At 38.8% G+C, this 19304-nt stretch overlaps 3 protein-coding genes across 5 annotated transcripts; 2 read left to right on the top strand and 1 right to left on the bottom strand.

Annotated features, from left to right (window-relative positions):
* The first annotated feature begins 739 nt into the window (after positions 1–739).
* Positions 740–8502, top strand: LOC127958460 (uncharacterized). Of its 3 annotated transcripts, none has more exons than XM_052557337.1 (7): positions 740–1029; positions 2644–2729; positions 3672–4664; positions 5013–6437; positions 6644–6702; positions 6934–7035; positions 7586–8502. In XM_052557337.1, exons 3-4 carry the CDS (start codon positions 3708–3710, stop codon positions 5022–5024), a joined length of 969 nt encoding a protein of 322 aa, XP_052413297.1. In that variant the 5' UTR covers positions 740–1029; positions 2644–2729; positions 3672–3707; the 3' UTR covers positions 5025–6437; positions 6644–6702; positions 6934–7035; positions 7586–8502. The 3 variants fall into 3 exon arrangements, with proteins under 3 accessions (XP_052413297.1, XP_052413295.1, XP_052413296.1); XM_052557335.1 differs by having other exon boundaries at positions 7535–8502; XM_052557336.1 differs by lacking the exon at positions 740–1029 and adding an exon at positions 1054–1751 and having other exon boundaries at positions 7535–8502.
* Positions 8503–8851: 349 nt separating this feature from the next.
* On the bottom strand, positions 8852–12483 carry LOC127958459 (zinc finger protein 460). Its single transcript, XM_052557334.1, has 3 exons — positions 11801–12483; positions 11052–11332; positions 8852–9707 (listed from the first exon to the last, which is right to left on the bottom strand). The coding sequence occupies exons 1-3, from the start codon at positions 12348–12350 to the stop codon at positions 9363–9365; spliced, it is 1176 nt and encodes a 391-aa protein (XP_052413294.1). The 5' UTR covers positions 12351–12483; the 3' UTR covers positions 8852–9362.
* A 3601-nt stretch (positions 12484–16084) lies between these two features.
* LOC127958209 (insulin receptor substrate 1-like) lies at positions 16085–19302 on the top strand (the record flags this gene model as incomplete). The annotated part of the gene is made up of 2 exons (XM_052556992.1): positions 16085–16738; positions 18434–19302. Coding segments are annotated over exons 1-2 (1221 nt in total), but the record flags the coding sequence as incomplete, so codon positions are not given.
* Positions 19303–19304: the final 2 nt, after the last annotated feature.

The following is a 19304-nucleotide window of genomic DNA, read 5'->3' as shown; positions in this document are numbered from 1 at the left end:
GGCTACCCTTCCTAGAAACATGACTTCTTCAATTGTTCTCATTTGGATAAAAGCGTCTGCTAAATCATTAAATGAAAATGTAAATGTAATGACATTTAAATTAGATAAGTAGCTGAAATACCTTTCCACTGCACTGAATTTTTCTTTTTTCTTTTTTTTTTAAAATATCAATAGCAAGAAGGTCATAGGATTTTCTCAGACATCATATCTTTTATTTGTCTGGACAGTTTGAAATAACATGTCAGTACGAAGTCTTCTAGCACATCGGAGTAACAAATATAAATTACAAACATGTTTCTCGTATACACTGGGCAAGAGTTAGAGGTACAGCGGGGCAAAATAATTTCAAGAGACAAAAGATCCTATAGTGTTAATTCTGACAAGATTTTATTATTAGGCTATTATTTGAAACATTTAAACGAGTTGCATATCCGTGTGATTTAAAAGAAGGAAATGCATCTCTGTTTTGTGTGCATATGTCAGGGCTAATATGACTGATTGATAAAGACGCGCGGAGGATTGGGTGTCAACTCGCGCTCGGGTGACTCGAGTAAACGGAGTCTGAGCTGAATTATAATTCGCCAAGAACTAGGACATGGTGGCTCCGCCCACCTATCACAAATCAGCTCGTTGATTGGGTAAAGATACGCAAGTGAGGCGGAGTCTATGGGTGTGTCATGAAGCGTGACCAAACTATGATTGGCTTTCGCTTCTTTCCATCAGAATCCGAATAGCGGCTCCTAGAGTCAAACCACATTTTACACATTAAGTAACTGTTTCTGGTAAAGTGTCGCTGATACTAAGAGAGGATAAATAATAACATGCCCTCTTTGTCGCTGTTTTCAAACTGAAGAAGTTTAAATGGTCCTTCAAGAGAGCAAACCAGAAAAATAATTTCCTTATGTTTTATTTTAAATAACGTGTCGATGATAAAGCTCTTTTTCCTTTGAAATAAGACGAACACAATTCTGATTAAATCGACGGATTGGCATGCACTTCACGGACCTCCACGGACTACGGTAAAATAAGGTAAACTAAAGGAACATGAAATGTGAAACGTTAGCCTAAATTATATCTGATACGTTCAAATATTTATTCAAACCTACCATTTGTTCATATCTTAATTATTGTCGTCATCTCGTATGACTTAATGCAGATTTGTAATAACAGTTGCCTGAATGACCTTATTTTCTATTGCGCTATCCATGACAGGTGAATTATTTGACGGGGTGATACGTGGATTGATAGGAAGTTAAATGAATATGTTTATAGACAGGCGCATGTTTCTGTATTAGTTCGTTGTGTCAGCACGCACATATTTCTCGCTGTTACGCGCGTGTGAATGCTCTGTTTGTCTACATGCGAGGGCGCATCTAACTGCTTGGCTTGGTCTCTCAGCTTCAAACTGTGCGAACCGCCGCTCTTCCCCAACCCCCGTTGCACTGCTCAGGCAACGAGGGAGGAGCCAGCCCAAATAAATGTGGGGAGGAGAAAAACGAAGACAACAAACCTTAAAAATGTAGGCCACGGCGCGTGACCCAGTTCCTCACGAACAACCCAGCAAATGTGAATGTGGAGCACGGCTATTATCCCCCACGCCCGGCACGGTTCCAGGGCGGTTCTACTGTGTGTTTTTCTCTCTGTGCCAGGCAATGTTCGGGGGCTTTTAGAAATATGAAAAAGAAGATAGTAATGTTACATTTACCCAATTTGCTATTTAAACTAGCAACAAGGTATCAAAAGTTTGCATTGTAAGTATTTGCATGTCATGATCGTTACTGTTTTGACACATAACATGTATATTAAGTCAGTAAACCTATTATATATTGTTATACTGTTATATATAAACAATATATTTAGATACATGTACAATTTATATACATAATTATTTTTGTCTGAAAACTACAATCAGTTCTTCAGTCTCTCTAATGACCACAGCTCTCAAAAAACAGAAAATATTTCACAACTAAGCACAGCATGAGCATTTATAGCATTTCCATTCAACACTGGGACATTAATCCTTTCTTGTAGTATAAGAGGAATTTTGTTTAATGTTTTTACTTAGATAATGTTTGGGGCATGGTTGTGAGATACTGATGCTAGATCAGAAAAATAAAATAAAAAAAACTTCCATTTACATATAGCCTGTGGGCTGACCAGGTGGAGATGTGGTATCTCTTCACCTGTTGATTACACATGGATAGTGAACCAGTGTCAATTTCAGTATGTGTGTGTTGTGATCTGAAGTCAGGGTGGGCTGGGCTGCTCCTAGGCCTTTGTGTGCCAGTATTCTTAGTGGTGTTCTTGGTTTTGACCACAGTGAATACTGAAAGAGAAGATTATAGTGTTTTGTGTGTGTGTGCGTGCGCGTGTGTGTGTGCCTGCATGTGTGTGTGTGTGACAGATATTTTGTTTTGGGCCCCCTGGAGAAGGCGATCAGTCTGAAGCTGACCTACTTTTCTCCTTTACTCCATACCTGCAGACTGCTATTTATACCCATGGCACAGGGCTACAGGAGCAACTCAGACCATCTCTCCCCTCACGAACACACACATAGTCACTTTCTCTAGTGCTCACACACTTATGTGTACACATCTCCTGCCATCTCTTGAGTTTTTTTTTTTATTATTATCATTTTCCTAGTCTGGCCTGTGGAGAGCAAAACCCATCCAGCCATCCACCCACCCACACAGTGTGAAATCTACACCCCCTCAAGGAGAATAGTGAGGGTGAGTTGTATTCTTTTAAAGGGTCTGGTCCCAGTATGCATGTAAAAGCCTGTTTCATATATCAAGGCATGAATCCCTAATGAATGCCTTTTTTATATTTAATGTGTAATAAGGATCAACCCACTTCTGTAATTATTTGTTTGTCCCAGAATTTCTAGAGACTGAATTACAGTTTTGTTGAACCGAAACTGGGAATCCTTGATCCTTGCTGATTTGCGTGAAAAAACATTAACTTATATTCTGGGTTGAATATAAGTTAAGCTCAATTTACGGCACTTGTGCCACAATTTTTATTTCCACAAAATAATAATATGAATATAAAAATAAAATGTGGTGTTTCCTATTTTTCTTAAAAAGCAAACAAATCTGTCAAACATTAAAATACCCATTCTTTCCGCAGAACACAAATACACAGAATTTACTAACCTTTGCTAAACTTTGTTATTATTACATTAAATTGTAAATCATAAAGCCCTTAAGCAACTGTAAAATTGTTTTAACACAAGAATTGATGTAAGTGCTTCCATAAAATTATAAGCTTCACATTTCTGTTTTTAAAACTTTGCCCTATTCACTATTTAGTGTCTAGTCATAAAATCTAAGTTAGTTTTTATTTATTTTTTAAAGAAAATCAGGGATAAATCTAAATCATTTTTGTGGTCAATTAACATTAATGTGTGATCACATTTACTTCTGCTTCGAAAGATTCTTCAGGTGAAACCCACCATGAAAAAGTACTTGGTTTGAAAGTGACTTTTTTATTGGCAAAAGAAAATGGACCTTCTATTACTGAAATTTTTGAAATTTTTGACCGCACCTTTTTTGCTAAATGCGGAATATTCATTAAACACTAATCACAATCAGAATGGATCCCGATTTAAAGAACTGATTAGGATACTTAATATTATTCATGAAGTCATCACATTTTATATCTCTTTATAGTCACAGAAGTGAAAGCACCATTGTGCGTTCAGAGGGATGGAGGACAGGAGGTACCTGCCACCAGATGGAGGTGGAAATGCCAAACGCTCTGCCTCAGCTGAGTGTGACACAGTGGATAGAGTGATCAGGAAGGAGCAGGATGACCCTGAGACCTCCACACAAATTTGTGTGAGAAAAGACGATCTCTGCGATCTTCCTCGTAAGGTGCCTCGTTTCCAGTATGTGGATTTCCCTTCCCTGCACCAGTGCATCCAACAGCTTTCTGTGCCTCCACTGAACAGCTGGCTGGGATCCTGCTCGTTGGCAAAGGCACCAAACTACAGGCCTGACAGTCCTAAGGAAAAGGTGCCCAAGTTTAAATACGTGGACTACCCATCTCTCCACCACTGCATTCAGCAGCTGTCTGTGCCTCCACTGGAAAGCTGGAGTGCAGGTCTGGTCAGGTTTAATGCAAAGGGGAAAGAGGATGGCTCTGGGTCACAGAAGAGGCCCTCTCAGCCTGGGACTGTGAATAATAACAAAAGCAATGAGGCAAGAGATCAAAAAAACAAGGACAAGAGTAGAGTTATATCATTTTCTTTCCCAAGAGACACACACAACTCCGTCTCAGGCAAGGAGGAGAGGCCTCAAAATGACCACCCCTCAGAGGTGCCACAGAGGTTAGAGAAAGATAACTCACCTATCAGGTCCCGTGCTACTCACACAGATGCTTCTTTGCAATCAGATTGCAGATCAAGAGCAGAATCTGGTTCTGGATCTTGTAGTGATGCAGCAGTGGTGAGAAACAACAGACCGTCTATTATTAACATGGTGCACATGGATAAGCAGAAGCACTGGACAACGGCAGAACACTTGGAAGAACAACTGAACTCTCCAGATTCAGTCGGACGGGTACCATGGAAAACCATCCTGGAGTCAGTCTGCCCATTCTGCCAACAGATGTTCACAAACCCCGAGCAGTTCAGGGCTCATCAGCGGAGCCATAGAGATAAGGTGACTAGTGCTGCTAACTATTTATAGGCAATGAACACAAATTCTCACTTCTTTTTGTGACATATACAGCAATGTTCTCTCTATGTAACTTACAGGGATAGTTCAAACAAAATGACAATTCTGTCATTATTTACTCACCTTGTAGTTATTTCAAACCTGTATGAATATTTTCCTTCCACCGAACACGAAAGAAGATATTTTGAAGAATATGGGTAACAAAATTTCTGGTCCCATTCCATAATATTGTTTTTAATGTGGACCAACAACTGTTTAATCACCCACAAATGTTTGTTTTTTTCTGCATTCAGCATCCTTATTAACAATCACAATATATTTTTGTCTTCACAGAGACCAAACTGATGTGCAGAAGAACTGAGTGAGAACTGCTTTTGGCAAACAGTTAATGCCACATCATATGGAATCGTATCATCAGAGGCCTTCTTGTGTTGTGACTGGCTTTAGTGGCATTGCTGGCAGGACTATAGGGAGATCAAAGATGCATTAAGCACATTAGACAGTTTGGGTTCAGACCTTAGGGAGAATGTAAGGCATTGTCTTGACTTATGTTGTGATTCTAAAAAGACAGAACTGGACAGATAGAAATACACAAGCATACAATATGCATGCACATACAGTGCACTTGTGCCCACACACACAAACACACACATGCAGAGTATCCTATTCATGATTTAGAAGCGGACAATATTTACTTCCCTACATAAGGACCTTCAGACATAATGGGGTTTCGGCTCAAGACAGGTGATTAGAACCAGATTTCTGGTCTCTTCCACACATATATCAGAGTGTTTACTGGGGTGAGTGACGCTCGATGGACTGGTGCGTAAGAAGATTTTATTACAAACAAACAGGCTTGATAATAAGATTTGTTACATTTTATTGTTTTGTACTTTTTATGTTTTTGGAAATTAATGTCTAATGGCTTCAAGCTAGTAGTTTTAAATCTTAAAAATGTACCACTGGTTTTCAAGTGTTTAATTGTGTGAGTAAAGATTTTTAGATACAGAAACAAATGCCCTCTGCAAGAAAACCTGTTTGACAGGTTAGCGCTCAGTTTCATAGATGAAGTATTTAAGCTTTATATTAACAAAGGAGCTAATCCAAAATCAACAACTACTGTGACAAAACTCACTATTTACATTTAAACCTCAAGTCTAAATGGATTTTAGATATTGTGAAAGACCTATATTGAACTTTTGTTTATAAACTTTTGCAGGAACATAATACATTTTTTATTACAGTAAAGTTCTGACCAGCTATTATGTAACATACCATAGCAAAGGTCGAGTATTTCATGTTTTATTTGATTTTAAATCTAAAGAGAAACAGTAACATTGTTTCTTGTAAACTCACAGTTACACAACCAAATTTCAATATATATTTACAATGGAATATTATGGATTTTATTATGCACTGTATGTTTTAATTCACAAATACACCGAAGATTTCAAATCACTAAAACTTTTATTATCATGTAATAAATTTCCAGGAATTTCCCAAGCTCAGCTGTTGGGTTTCCTGTAAGCAAATACTATCCACTTTCATTCCCACACAGAACAGATCGACAGGACTGGACAGGTAGCCTGTTTAGAGTGAAGATTTTTTAATAATTTGAAACCGGAATTATGAAACATACTAGAACCAGAAACAACTGTGTGAAAAATGAAGGTATAAACACAAACAAGGAAGAGCTAAGAAGCGTGAGAGACATGGTTATATGGTGGAATGGAAGAGGACAGACAACAGTGGGATCAGGTATTTGCTGTTTATTAACAATTTGTACATTTTAATGGTAAATAATTAACAAATTTGTTTATAGATATATTTGCAGCTTTTGAGAAATTACTTTCACTTTGACCTGAGGATATACGATGCAACATGCCTAATCAATGCTTCAGTTATTCTTATTGCACATTTTGTTTGTTAAAATACTTCAAAAACTTCTAATGATTGTTCTGTAGGAAATTCACAAGTGTATGATTTGACTGATGATCTCAGCAAGAAGGAAAATGTTTTAGAGGTGAGAACACTTATGTTAAATACATTCTATTGATAGCGTATAGCTTATAACATGGTTGCATAATTAAATACCAGTCAAATACAAAAGATCTGTAAAAAGCTGTGTAAAAAGGGATGGTTAGCAAAAAGACAGTGATGCCTCATGACACTCTAGTTCTGGCAGTGATAATGGTTAAGTAACTGGATCAAACTTAGCAAATCACTCATTGTATCTTCTGTCTGGTCTGAAAAGGTGCTTTATCCTCTCTCTCAAACTCAATCAATAATGAATATCCAACCTGTAAACACGTTTGGAACTCAGGAAGATGGAAACAAACCAAGTCCCACAAACACAGTAAGCACTTTTATGTTTACTTCATTTAGGGTGACCATATGAGCCAATTTCCCAGGACGCGTCCTTGCCAGGATTTCTATATTGCCTAAAACATCCAAAGTAGTTTGACCAATAACATGCAGGTATGGTACATAATCAAACAATCGTGGTGTGTGAGATGGTGAGATATACATAGAGCGATCAAAGCAATGTAAATACACGCACATGTTAGGTGTTTGTTCGTTCATTCAACTTGAAGCGTCGCTGCGCACCGATCATTGTACTAAACTACCAAGAGACTGATTTGAATACATAAGGAGCTGTCTGCTCTGCTCTTTATAGCTCTTATGAATGTCATACAATGATCTTTCTGCACAACACACAAAAAAAACAAAATCTGGATATTTTAGGCAATATAAAAATCCTGGGAAGGACGCGTCCTGGGGAAAATGGCTCATATGCTGTCATGAAGTTGTACATTTTTATTAATTTCCACACATCTCTTGCATTTTTTCCAAAGAGCCTGGTTTATTTCTCTGCATGTATAAATGGTTCTACTGAACTGCTTCAGGACACTCAATGCCCGACCTCGCAGCTCCTGTGTGGCTCCTGCCGTTACCCCTGCTCTTCTGCTATCTGCCCCAACAAGCTGTGCCCCCTCGTCTCCACACTGCTAACCTGTGACTTGGTATCAGATCCACAGAGCAGAGTGTTTGGTTGTCCAACATTCAGAGCCTGTCCTAAATGTCATAATCTGATTATGCATGAAAAGGGATGCAAATTTGTAATATGCAAATCATGCACTCACCAGTTTTGTTTTATTTGCTTGGAAAGTGATTGTAGCAAGGATAAAGCAAACTACTGGGAACTAACTTGCACAAAGCCGAGAGCAGAAAGACAGAGATTTATGGGACCACAATCCTAAACAGAGATTCCTCCCAGGGTTGGATAATATTGTATAAAATGCAAATGCAAGATTTGTTAATTGCTATACAGAAGTGACCAGTAAAATAAATATTTTCACAATCATGCAATCTATAAAACAAAAATAGCATTGCATTGATCCCATCTTTTTCTCCTGTGCTTTAAATCTATGCTATGACATACACCTGACTGACTTGGAGTTTCGTCAGCAGGCATAACAACTCAAGTAAAACTCAATAAAGTAGGACCAGTTGACACAAGCTGGTTTGTACCTTATTAGTGAAACTGACTGTACATTATCTTTATTATGACTCTCTGCCACTCTCTTTTCTACCTAATATGTAAGAAATCTTAAAAGAACAGCTCATGGTGCAATACACCATTCCATTTGAAGTATTAATGCATTTAAGTATTCTTAGTAGCAACCTATTTTTTATTCGGTTCTTCTTAACAGTTTACTTGTTTTCCTTCCAATTGTGGTGTTTTTAATGTTATTGTTTATTGTCATCACTTCATCTCATTCAATCTAACAGTATTCATATTAAAGTCTTATACAACAAAGTATTGTCCATAGTCAGGGTCTTTTTTTCAGGAACTTTAAATCTTAGGGAAATAAGGATATTTTTGAACGACATTAAGGTACTATAGATATCTACTTGACCCGATGCTTTGAACTTTAAAGCAGGGACAGTCATTTCATGGATAAATCCAGGAATATCATCTCAAAGGGATTGTTCACCTAAAAAGTTCAATTCTTTTATTTGCCATCTTGTAACTTCCAACCCATTACACTTTGTTTAATCTTTGAAACACAAATTAAGATATATTTTAATAAAAATAAAACAGGTTTTGCCCCTCCCCTGTATGTCTAGGTAACTAAAACTTATAAGATCCAAAGAGTCCACAAAAGGCGTTGTAAAACAAATCCATATGAAAAGTTTAATCCAAGTCTTGTGGATTCTCCATATAAACACACAAACATAAAGTGCATCACGTATGCATCACAAGCCACAACAAACCTCAGTGATTAAGCTTCTATGTTTACCAAATGCCATGTTCTATTTATGCATGTTGATTATTGTTAAGATGTAAATAAAAGGCTGAAGTAAATCTGTTCATAATAATAATTAAAAAAAACTTAAAAAGCAACAACTTAATTTTGGTTCTTGAAAGTTTTGGTTAGCTGGACTTTTAATGGATGGACAGAAAACACTCAGGTTTCATTTAAAATATCTTGGATATTAAATATCAAATATTAACTACAGTAATTTGGAACAATTCGAGGGGGAGTAAATGATTACAGAGTTTTTTTATTTTTGGGTGAATCATCCATTTAATAACCTTTCTGTTCCTAGGGTGACCCTATGCTGGGATTCATCCTGCAACACATGACTACCATAAACAGTGCATTTATACAATTGTTGTCATGAACACTGATGGAACTTCAAACCACCATCATTTCGAAACGTTTTCCCACACTGTTCACAAACATAAGGTTTCTCTCCTGTATGGATGCGGGAGTGGCGCTTGAGGGTCAATGCGTGACGGAAGCGTGCGCTGCAGATGGAGCAAGTGTATGGCCTCTCTCCTGTATGGATCCTCTGATGGATCTTGAGATGTTGTTTACGGTTAAAGTCTCGCTCACACAGGCCACAACGATACAATCTTCGGCCAGGGGGAAACGTATGGCGCTCAGGACCCTTGTAATTGTTGTGGAGCTTTGGGAAGTGGCTTTGTTGACCTGAGCTTGAAGATGACAGGAAATCTAGGTTGTGAGGCAAAGGAAAGGGAAAAATACATTAAAGAAAGTCTTGCATAATGGCATATACGTCATGTGAGAATGTTAGGACATCCTACTGAATTCCATGGTATCAGGACATAACAAAAATATCTGGACCTTGGAAAGTCTTAAAATTTCAAAATAAAGCCTCAGATGAACAATATCATGACATATCACATTGTGTCATTAATTGATTAACAAAAGCAAAACCAAGGTGTTAAAGTCATGATTGACAAAGTTTGGACACCCTGATTCAATTGCCTGTAGATCCACTTTTAGCAGTTATGAAGTAATCTTGAAGTAATAATTTTCTGTAAGACTTAATCAGTCGCTCACATCGTTCTGGAAGAATTTCTCTCCCACTCTTCTATACTACGTTGCTCCAGTTTATTGAGGTCTGTGGTCATCTGTTTATGCACAGCTCTCACCACATGATTTCAGTCAGGATGAAGTCTGGACCATGACTGGGCTATTGCAGAACCTTGATTCTTTTCTTTTCAGCCATTCTGTTATAGATTTGCTTGTGTGCTTGGGATCATTGTCCCGTTTCCTCACCCAATCGTCACCAAGCTTTAGCTGTAAATAGATTAGAAGTGAGGAGTTGGGGTGGAGGAGGGATACCGAAAAACCGACGTGGGACAGGAGGTAGGAAGACTGGATATATATACAAGCTTGTGTGCTAGTTAAGATGATTAGCTAAACTAGATGCACCTGTGCCAATTTGGATGATTATCTGATCGTGCTCCTCCTGAACTTTGTTAATAAAACCACATTTCTCAGAGTGTTACATGGTCTGATCTTGGGGTGAATTTGCTGGGACATCCACTTCTGGGAGGATTGGTGTCTGTTTTGAAAGTCTTCCACTTGCAAATATAATCGGTCTCACTGTAGAATGACAGACTTCAAATTGTTTGAAAATGGCCATATTACTTTTTCCAGATTGATGGCAGCAACAATTTCTTCTCTAAGATCATTGCTGATGTCTTATCTCATTGATATTGTGTTAACACACACCTGAAGGCTCCAGACCAGCAAACTGCCAAAACTTCTGCTTCACACTTTTTGACGATCAATTAATTCAAGGAATTTGATTAGCAGTGCCTGAGTTCTACTTACACTCTTGATTCATGTGTTAACAGTAAGGGTGTCACAACTTTGTCACTTTATTTTTGTTAAATACATAATTACCCTGTGTAATATGTCATGTGTTGATGTTCGTCTGGTCCAATTTTAAGACCAGATATTTTTTTTTATGTCCTGATAATATAATACCATTTGCAAAATAATATCAGCCTCACTAGCATGACATATTACTTATACAGCACTTACCTAGGGATTGGCTGGTGGACTGGCAGTGCATGTTTGTTTGGCAGCTCTCTGACTGCAATGGCTCAGGTCTCCAGTCTTCCAGTAGTTGAGACTGTGCCAGAGAAAGTCTGTCTGAGTTAGGCTCCTCGACTACAGAGAGGGTAACTGGGACTGGTTCACCATATCCCTCCTCTTTTTCTACCTTTACAGCCACTTCAAGGGATGAATCCTCACTCAGCACGTTTGTAACCATTTCAGCACATCCCTGCTCAGTTTTGGTCATACTGTGTTGCTCATTCTTGAAGTCTAAAAAAAGAAGTGTCTCATTCAATTTCATCAATACTTTCCAAAGCATGCACTGTAGAAAACAATCTTGTTAAATGTACGTAAAAATAAAAAAGTTAAAAAATGTTGTGGAAATGTTTAAGCTATTATGGGATGGCTTATTGGTAACTGTAATATTTTCACAAAATAACAGAAAATGTAACACAAAACACCTGACATCTGAGAACAAAAACATTTTTTTTTTTTTAATTGCATGTTTTAAACAACTTGAACCCTGAACAGTGTCATACAAGTGTATATAGATTTCACCACTGCGACAGCACAAGGTTATGGGTAATAACAACCCACAAGGGATATAAATGAACATGAAGCCAAAATGTGCCAGGTGTTACAGGGGCGGTTTGTTATTGCGAAATCATTGACATTCGGTAATTTTAAATGGTTTAAGCCTTTAAACGTACGCATTTTAATCGTCTCCGAATAACTTACCATTTGTCTCCTCTAATCTATAGGGGGTTGACTCTTCTAGCAAGCTGGAAGCCTGCGCGCATGCGCCTCCTTGGGGGTTCCCACAGACTGGTCCTCGCTGGAATACATCAGTTTCCCTGTGTCCACATACCTCATATACATGTTTCGAGTCTACAGCGTGCTCGGTTTGTTGCCGGACGTTATTAAGGGGATTTAACTGTGAACCCCCGCGCTGTACCCCGCCACAGCTAATGGGGGTCGTCACCAGCTCTCTGCTAACGTTAAAATCTTCAAAATTCTGTGGCTGTTGATTTAAGCGACCACAGACATTAGAAAGTTGTGTTTCAGCTGTTTGTAGCTTGAACTTCAGAGCACTGTTGTCCCGTAAAGCCTGTTGAATTCTGACCTGCACGTCTTTGAGTGCTCTGTCCAACAGTCTCGTGATCTCAGCGACGGCGATCTCTACCGCGACGCCGAGCGCGTTCTGCAGGGTCGCAGTCAGTTCATCCTGAAACGAGAACGAGACGTCAGCGATCACTGCGGAATTTGCAGGGCCTGCGTTTACCGCCATTTCCTTTCTCGTTTAAAATAACTTTACGACAATATTTTTGATGTCTTGAGAAGAGACGAAGCACACCGCTCACTGGATAACGCTGAAGCGGTGAACGTTTAGTAGTTGGCCAACCAAGACATACCCTTCGTTGCGTGCAGTTGAAACCATATATATGGTTAAAACGAGCGAAGACAACACAATACCCTTAAATACCCTTAAATGTAAGAAACATTTGAATTAACTGTCTTTAATACTGTTAAAATGTCCAATATAAAGTGACTGAATAAAACTCCGGGAAACACAATAGTCCGCGTTGCATGTTTTATGTATGACGTCACTTTGTAGGCCGATCGGCTGTTTTTTTTAATTGCAAAAAACAGATATACAATAAGGCAATACAAGATAGTAATGAGATTCACAAGAACAGAGCAGGCCGATCGGCTGTTAGCATCACACTGGTTCCCTCAACAAAAAGCAAAGTTTTCCATAGGCTTTTGGTTTGTAGCAAAAAAAAAACAAAAAAAAAAAACTCTGTGTTCACCTATAGTTCATGAAACTTACACGTTTTGTCCATCAAGCTAAACTTCACAAAACAATTAAAACTTTCATGAAGCCTAAATTAAAGAGGCAGAACTTAAAAGCTAAAGTTAGGCTATAAACGAACTACAGCTCCAGTCTTTGCCTTCAATGTCACCATCAGCATACTCCCGACAACTTGTGTTCAGTGAAAATTATTTACTCTGTAATTTAATTTTAATCCACACTGCATAAACCTTTTTGTTATTATCTTGAATATATACCCAAACTAATAAACAGTAATAAATATTATAGAAAATAAATGAAATAACCATAACTAAATGACATATGAAAGCACATATTTCTGTAGATTTAGAAAGAAGGTGCATTAAAAGTCAATAAATCCTTGATTGATATGAACATTTTAATGAAAAACCTGTCTCCACATACTATTCAATAAAATTCTAGTCCCCCAGCACAGTGCCTGTAGTCCCATTTAGCAACTTGTTAGCAACTGTCTTTTTAAAGAAACGTGACCGTTTAAAAAAACTCAAGAGTGGGGTGTAACTGTGTCATAGAATAAAATGTGAAAGTATCTTGTGCTTGTGTGAACCATGGATCTTTAGGTTCTGATAAAATTTTCTGAAATAAATATTTCTTAGGTTGCACAGAAGAAATATCCTATCATAAGTATAGATGGTAAAAACACGGACGTAGTGTCTGTGATGTCACCTGTAGGTTTCTGAAGAGCGTTTTTGAAGCTCAAAGTGAGTGAAGCGGAACGTTACCATCTTGGTCATCACTGTGCATCACTCTGGACAAAGTGGATATTTTCCTTGTTTAGAAGGCAAATCAAAGTAATTTGCTTTCACAACCAAACATACAGCATCTTTACGACATGGCGGCAGCGGCAACAACAATACCACCACGAGAATTATTTCTTTGCATGAACATCTGAGCATCGTTATGCAAATCTTCCCACATAGTGACTTAGAGATGTGGGGGCGTTTTAGAACTAGACGTTTCAGGGGGGTGTGGTGGACCGTTAACTTTGATAAAGAATATCTTTTTGAATTTGAGACTTTATCTTTGCAGATCTTTTGCACCAAGAGCTTGTAACACTCCAAAGAGAAAGGAAAGATTGGGATCGCATCATATGACCCATTTAAACATCTGCAGTAACCACATTCTAATATTACATAATATAGAAAATATATATAATAACCTTGTTTGTCCCACAAACCATGCCCTACCACACATTTTTGACCGACTGAAAAACTGTGCCACATTAGGTTAATCATACTGTCCCACTTTTCTGAACCACATTTCCTAAAGTGAGACGCTGGGAAATTTGATAAAAATATAAAATATATAGTTTATACAAACAAAGTTATACTATATTTTGATGGACATAATTAAACTATATTTTAAATGTTTAGAATTAATTTATACTCATAAGTTTGTCCAAACTCTATGTCACTGAGTGTCACTATGCCAGGTCTTTCAGAAGCAGAAGAGAAAGAAAGCACCAGGCCCAGATTGTGTTACACCACCCTGAAAACCTGTGCTGACCAGCTGGCCCCCATCCAACAGATCCCTGTATGTATTTTTTATTGTTTGAGTCACTTATGAAAAGTTGCTAAAAGCTGCCAAATAAATGAAAAAATAGCTACATTTGTTGATAGGTTCTTTTGGAAGAAAAAGTTGCTAAATTGCTAAATTGGCAACACTGCAGGTAATCCATCTTTTAAACACTTGACAATAATTGTGGAACACACTATTTATACACTTATATACTTATTTATCTAACACATACTTATTTGTTAAAGTGAAGTGATATGCGGCCGAGTATGGTATTTCATACTCTGAATTTGTTCTCCGCATTTAACCCATCCAAGTGCACACCCATCCGGAGCAGTGGGCAGCTAATGCTGTGGTGCCTAGGGAGCAGTTTGGGGTTCGGTGCCTTGCTCAAGGTTCTCACCCAGGGAAAATTTTAAGATTTTTGTTTTAGGGGGACTCAACCACCAAATAGGGTATAATAATAAAACATAATAATAAACATATAAATACATTTTTAAAATAAATGGCTAATAAGGTAAGGTGGTAAACTAAACTTATTGCATTTTGCAACTTATTGTATTCCATTACATCATTTATTCAGGTATACTGAATAAGCCATACAAGTCTTCCTGAATCCTGATCTCTCTCTCTCTCTCAAACACAAAATTGTACTGTTTGCTAGTAGCCTACAACCCTTTCTTTATCTTTAATATGCAAACCGTTTTGTCACATGTACATGTTTTATATTAGAAGTAAAGTTTTCAAATAAAAATGGCAACATGGTCGTTTAATGTGTTAAGTAGGCTACTTCATTTTCGCTGGAGGAAACAGCTATTGTGAGATGAGGGTGAACGCAGCGGAAACTTTACAGGAGATGGAAAACCGATTTTTCCCCCATTATATTTTGCAAACTGTATTTATGACAAAGAACTGCACACAGATGCAGATATTATAACAGTCCATCGAGAAACACACACACGCTCACACACATATATTGTCCTCTCTGTCTCTCGGTCTGCGGATTGAAGAACGCGCTATATAAGACAGGAAGGAGCCGCCGATCGAAGTCTGCCGCCGTTTTCATATGAAATATAAAGGCAATCACGCATTCGTGTACAGTTTATGGAGATAATCGCAAAATGTTTAATTCAGTCAGTATTAATATTCGTTTAATTTCTTGATTCAAGTGAAAAAAGGCTAGCGAGTTTCGCCGTATTGCACTGACACAAAAATTTCTAAAGGCAACCAACAGGTGTCGCAAACGCCTCGCTATGAGGGATGCACTAGCGCGAGAGACTTGCCAATGACCGCAGAGAAGGGGATTCCGCATTTACAGTAGGCTAATATTTAAAAAATGCACTACTACGTGACAAACAGAATAATTTGTAGATTTGTAGATCCTTGAAGAAAAAAAAGTCCGACATAATTTCCCCAGAATTGCCATACCCAAATTCACAATCACAATCTATAATAGAATATCCAATAGAAAATCTGGCACGCGAAATGTGTTAATTAAACCCAGAGGATTCCGAACTGTCTCGTTCAACAAATCCATCTCCAGACATCACTGAAATCAATGTTGCCCAGTCTCCGTTCCGCTCGGTGTACACCGTGTACATGAACTGGCAGTAACGGGGTTTACCAGTCTCGTACAGACAGAGGGGGGCATCTGAGTGTGCGGGCAAGAGCTGTACAGTAAACAATTCTGATACGCTTGCAATGATATACAGCAGAACTGCATGCTAGTGCAGACGTCGCATGCCGCATGTGCACGCCTGTCAGTGGAGCCTGGGTGCACATAGCCATATAAGCTGGAGCAGGAGGAAAACAAGCTCACGCGCTTATTTGGGCTCTCCTCGAGGGACCGTGATTGCATGATGAGAGAGAAGAGAACTGCAGCTATAATGAACGAATGTAAAATCTACCCCAGATTTTAGGCAGACATTGGTGGATAAAAAAAGAAACTCGGCCAGCAATGGAGAATCAGGCGGCGATGGAGCCGCAGAGCTACGAGGACGTGCGGAAAAGCGGTTATCTCCGCAAGCAGAAATCTATGCACCGGCGCTTTTTCGTTCTCCGGTCTGCCTCGGAGCAGGGCCCGGCCAGACTCGAATATTATGAAAACGAAAAAAAATTCCGAAGCAAATCACCGGTCCCAAAGAAAGCAGTGAACCTGGACTCTTGCTTCAACATCAACAAACGGGCAGATTCAAAGAACAAGCACATGATAGTGCTGTATACCCGCGGGGAGAGCTTTGCCATAGCTGCCGACACCGAAGAGGTCCAAAACGAATGGTACCAGGCCATGCTGGATCTACAATGTAAATGTGAGCCAGAAAATTATTATTATAACCGTGAGTTGAATTAGTGAAAGATCTGTCATTCACATATAGGCTGCAGCATGGACCTTCGTGGTTGTAGTAGCTTAACCTGCCCATCTTGCGTGTTGATGATGGGAGCCCCCTTGCATTAGTGGATCTATATTTGCAAAGCTGTTCGGATTCAAATGCAAGTTCAACCCCACCCGTCTTTTTAATAGCCACCACACCTGATAATCTGGACGCACGCGGTATTAAAATGACCAAATTGCGGCGCTTGCTTTGTAGAGCCATTCAATACATTCATACATGACGAACTCGTAATTTGATTTCAATTAGACTGCTTATAGAAAATCGAGATGTGGAATATTTCATATTTAAATGCTCTTCATCACAGAACTACTACAGTGCGTAGTGCAAGAGTGGCGCATTGTGCAGCGGACGCTGCTGCAGCACTCACGACTGTTTTTGTTTTTCTACACATTTGTGCATGTTGTGCGTGTAACCTACATTTCTGTCATAGCGATTCTGCCGGGGAGGGGAGCCGCGGCTGCCGTGCTTGTTTATTGGAATACGGGTCTCCCCCTTCCCCATCTCTCTTGTTTTGGTAGAATATGAACCCCCCCCCCCCCCTCTGCTGAATGAACCGATCACCGGGTTGAACAGCAGGCCATCAGCGTGATGATATGGAGACATTAGTTGCCGAGCAAGCGATTCTATAAAGCTTTCTCGGTTTGATTAGCGTCAGTAAAGGCTATAATGGATTCACTTGGCTGTAGCGTTTTTATCAAGCTGCTGCACAGAGAGCATCTTCAATTTTGTCGTTTTTTTTTACAAGGACGCTACAAAATACTATATGCAAGTGTGGGTTGCAAACAAATCGGTTACAACCAGAAAGTATATAGTCAAACCATTAAGAATTAATCCTGACCTATCTGATTGGTTTGGATGGCACATAACTTTTTTTTTTAAATAATATATATATTAACAAATATATATATATATATATATATATATATATATATATATATATATATATATATATATATATATATATATATATATATATATATATATATATTAAATTAAATAAATTAAATTGAATTTATGCATTAGGCAGACGCTTTTATCCAAAGCGACTTACAGTGTATTCAGACTATACATTTTTACATATCATGTGTTCCGTGTTCCCGGACCTTGCGCTTAATAGCAATATATATATATATATATATATATATATATATATATAACGTTCACCCTTTTGAACTGCACAAAATGTGAGGATAAATTATGTGGTAATTAAGTATTTAAAATATGTATGTATATTTAATTAAATAGGATAATTTCGTGGCAGTTCTATTAAGAAGATGACATTGGGTTAGAAAAGACAAACATGTACAATATATATAACATTGTACTTGTTTTTCCCCCACTTATGAAATTCAACCACTCAACAAGTTTTAGAATGTGACCAGCAAGTTACTCATTTTCTTCATATTAGCATGGTTTAATAAAAAAGCTTTCTTTAACTAATACTGTTCTTTATGGAAAAAATATAAATTTTTGTGACAATTCTTATTTGAAGAAATGTAATGTTTAAATTATGTCTATAAGTAGCTGGATAGACACAATCAACATTACAATTGCTTTAATTATATGCATATTTCTTTTTTATTGTTTCTATTTCTTCCTTTATATTTATAGGTAAGACTCCTGAGGAGTGTGGCAGTGCAGGAGACTGTGGACTGCCTTCCCCTGGCTCTGCCTTTAAGGAGGTCTGGCAAGTTAAAGTCTGGCCTAAAGGTTTAGGCCAGGCCAGAAATCTAGTTGGAATCTACAGACTTTGCTTGACAGACAAAACAGTCAACTTTGTCAAGCTCAACTCTGATGTTGCAGCTGTGGTCCTCCAGTTGATGAATGTGCGACGCTGTGGCCACTCAGAGAACTTTTTTTTCATTGAAGTGGGTCGTTCTGCCATGACAGGCCCTGGAGAATTCTGGATGCAAGTAGAAGATTCGGTGGTGGCGCAGAACATGCATGAGACCATTCTTGAGGCTATGAAGGCTCTGAGCGAAGAGTTTCGTCAAAGAAGCAAATCCCAGACTGTTGGTGTGAGCTGTGGAGGAGGAACTGCCTCTAACCCTATCAGTGTACCTTCTCGACGACACCATCCAAATCTGCCACCTTCACAGGTTGGCTTTTCCAGACGTGCTAGAACGGAAACTCCTGGTGTCTCCAACAGCAACACATCTCCAACTCCACGGCATGGATTTTCTAGGTCACGGACAGCCAGCATTGGGGCTCGCACAGATGATGGAGGGGGCAGAGCAACGGCACTCAGCACAAGTCCAAGTCTCAATGGTTCATCCTGCTCAACTACCCCAACCCTGAGGCCTAAACCTACACGAGCACCCACTCCAGCAAAGATCACCCTCAGCCTGGCACGATACACCCCTAACCCTGCACCTTCCCCAGTCCCCAGCCTCTCATCCAGCTCTGGTCATGGGTCAGAATGTGGTTTGGGTGGAGCTGTCTTTGGAACAATGCCCATCTGCACTTATGCTCGAATACCTCA

This window comes from Carassius gibelio, chromosome B5 (genome assembly GCF_023724105.1).
Source record: "Carassius gibelio isolate Cgi1373 ecotype wild population from Czech Republic chromosome B5, carGib1.2-hapl.c, whole genome shotgun sequence".
Lineage (NCBI taxonomy): Eukaryota > Metazoa > Chordata > Actinopteri > Cypriniformes > Cyprinidae > Carassius > Carassius gibelio.
The sequence above is the reverse complement of the archived record's forward strand: the minus strand, read 5'-3'. Positions and strand labels throughout refer to the sequence as shown.

Excerpts from the sequence above, each read along its gene's own strand:
- LOC127958460 (XM_052557337.1), top strand. The coding sequence starts at position 3,708 with ATGGAGGACAGGAGGTACCTGCCACCAGATGGAGGTGGAAATGCCAAA.
- LOC127958459 (XM_052557334.1), bottom strand. The coding sequence starts at position 12,350 with ATGGCGGTAAACGCAGGCCCTGCAAATTCCGCAGTGATCGCTGACGTC. Across the intron at positions 11,333-11,800 it reads TAGATTAGAGGAGACAAATG|ACTTCAAGAATGAGCAACAC; the intron begins GTAAGTTATTCG and ends TTCTTTTTTTAG. Across the intron at positions 9,708-11,051 it reads GCCAGTCCACCAGCCAATCC|CTAGATTTCCTGTCATCTTC; the intron begins CTAGGTAAGTGC and ends TTGCCTCACAAC.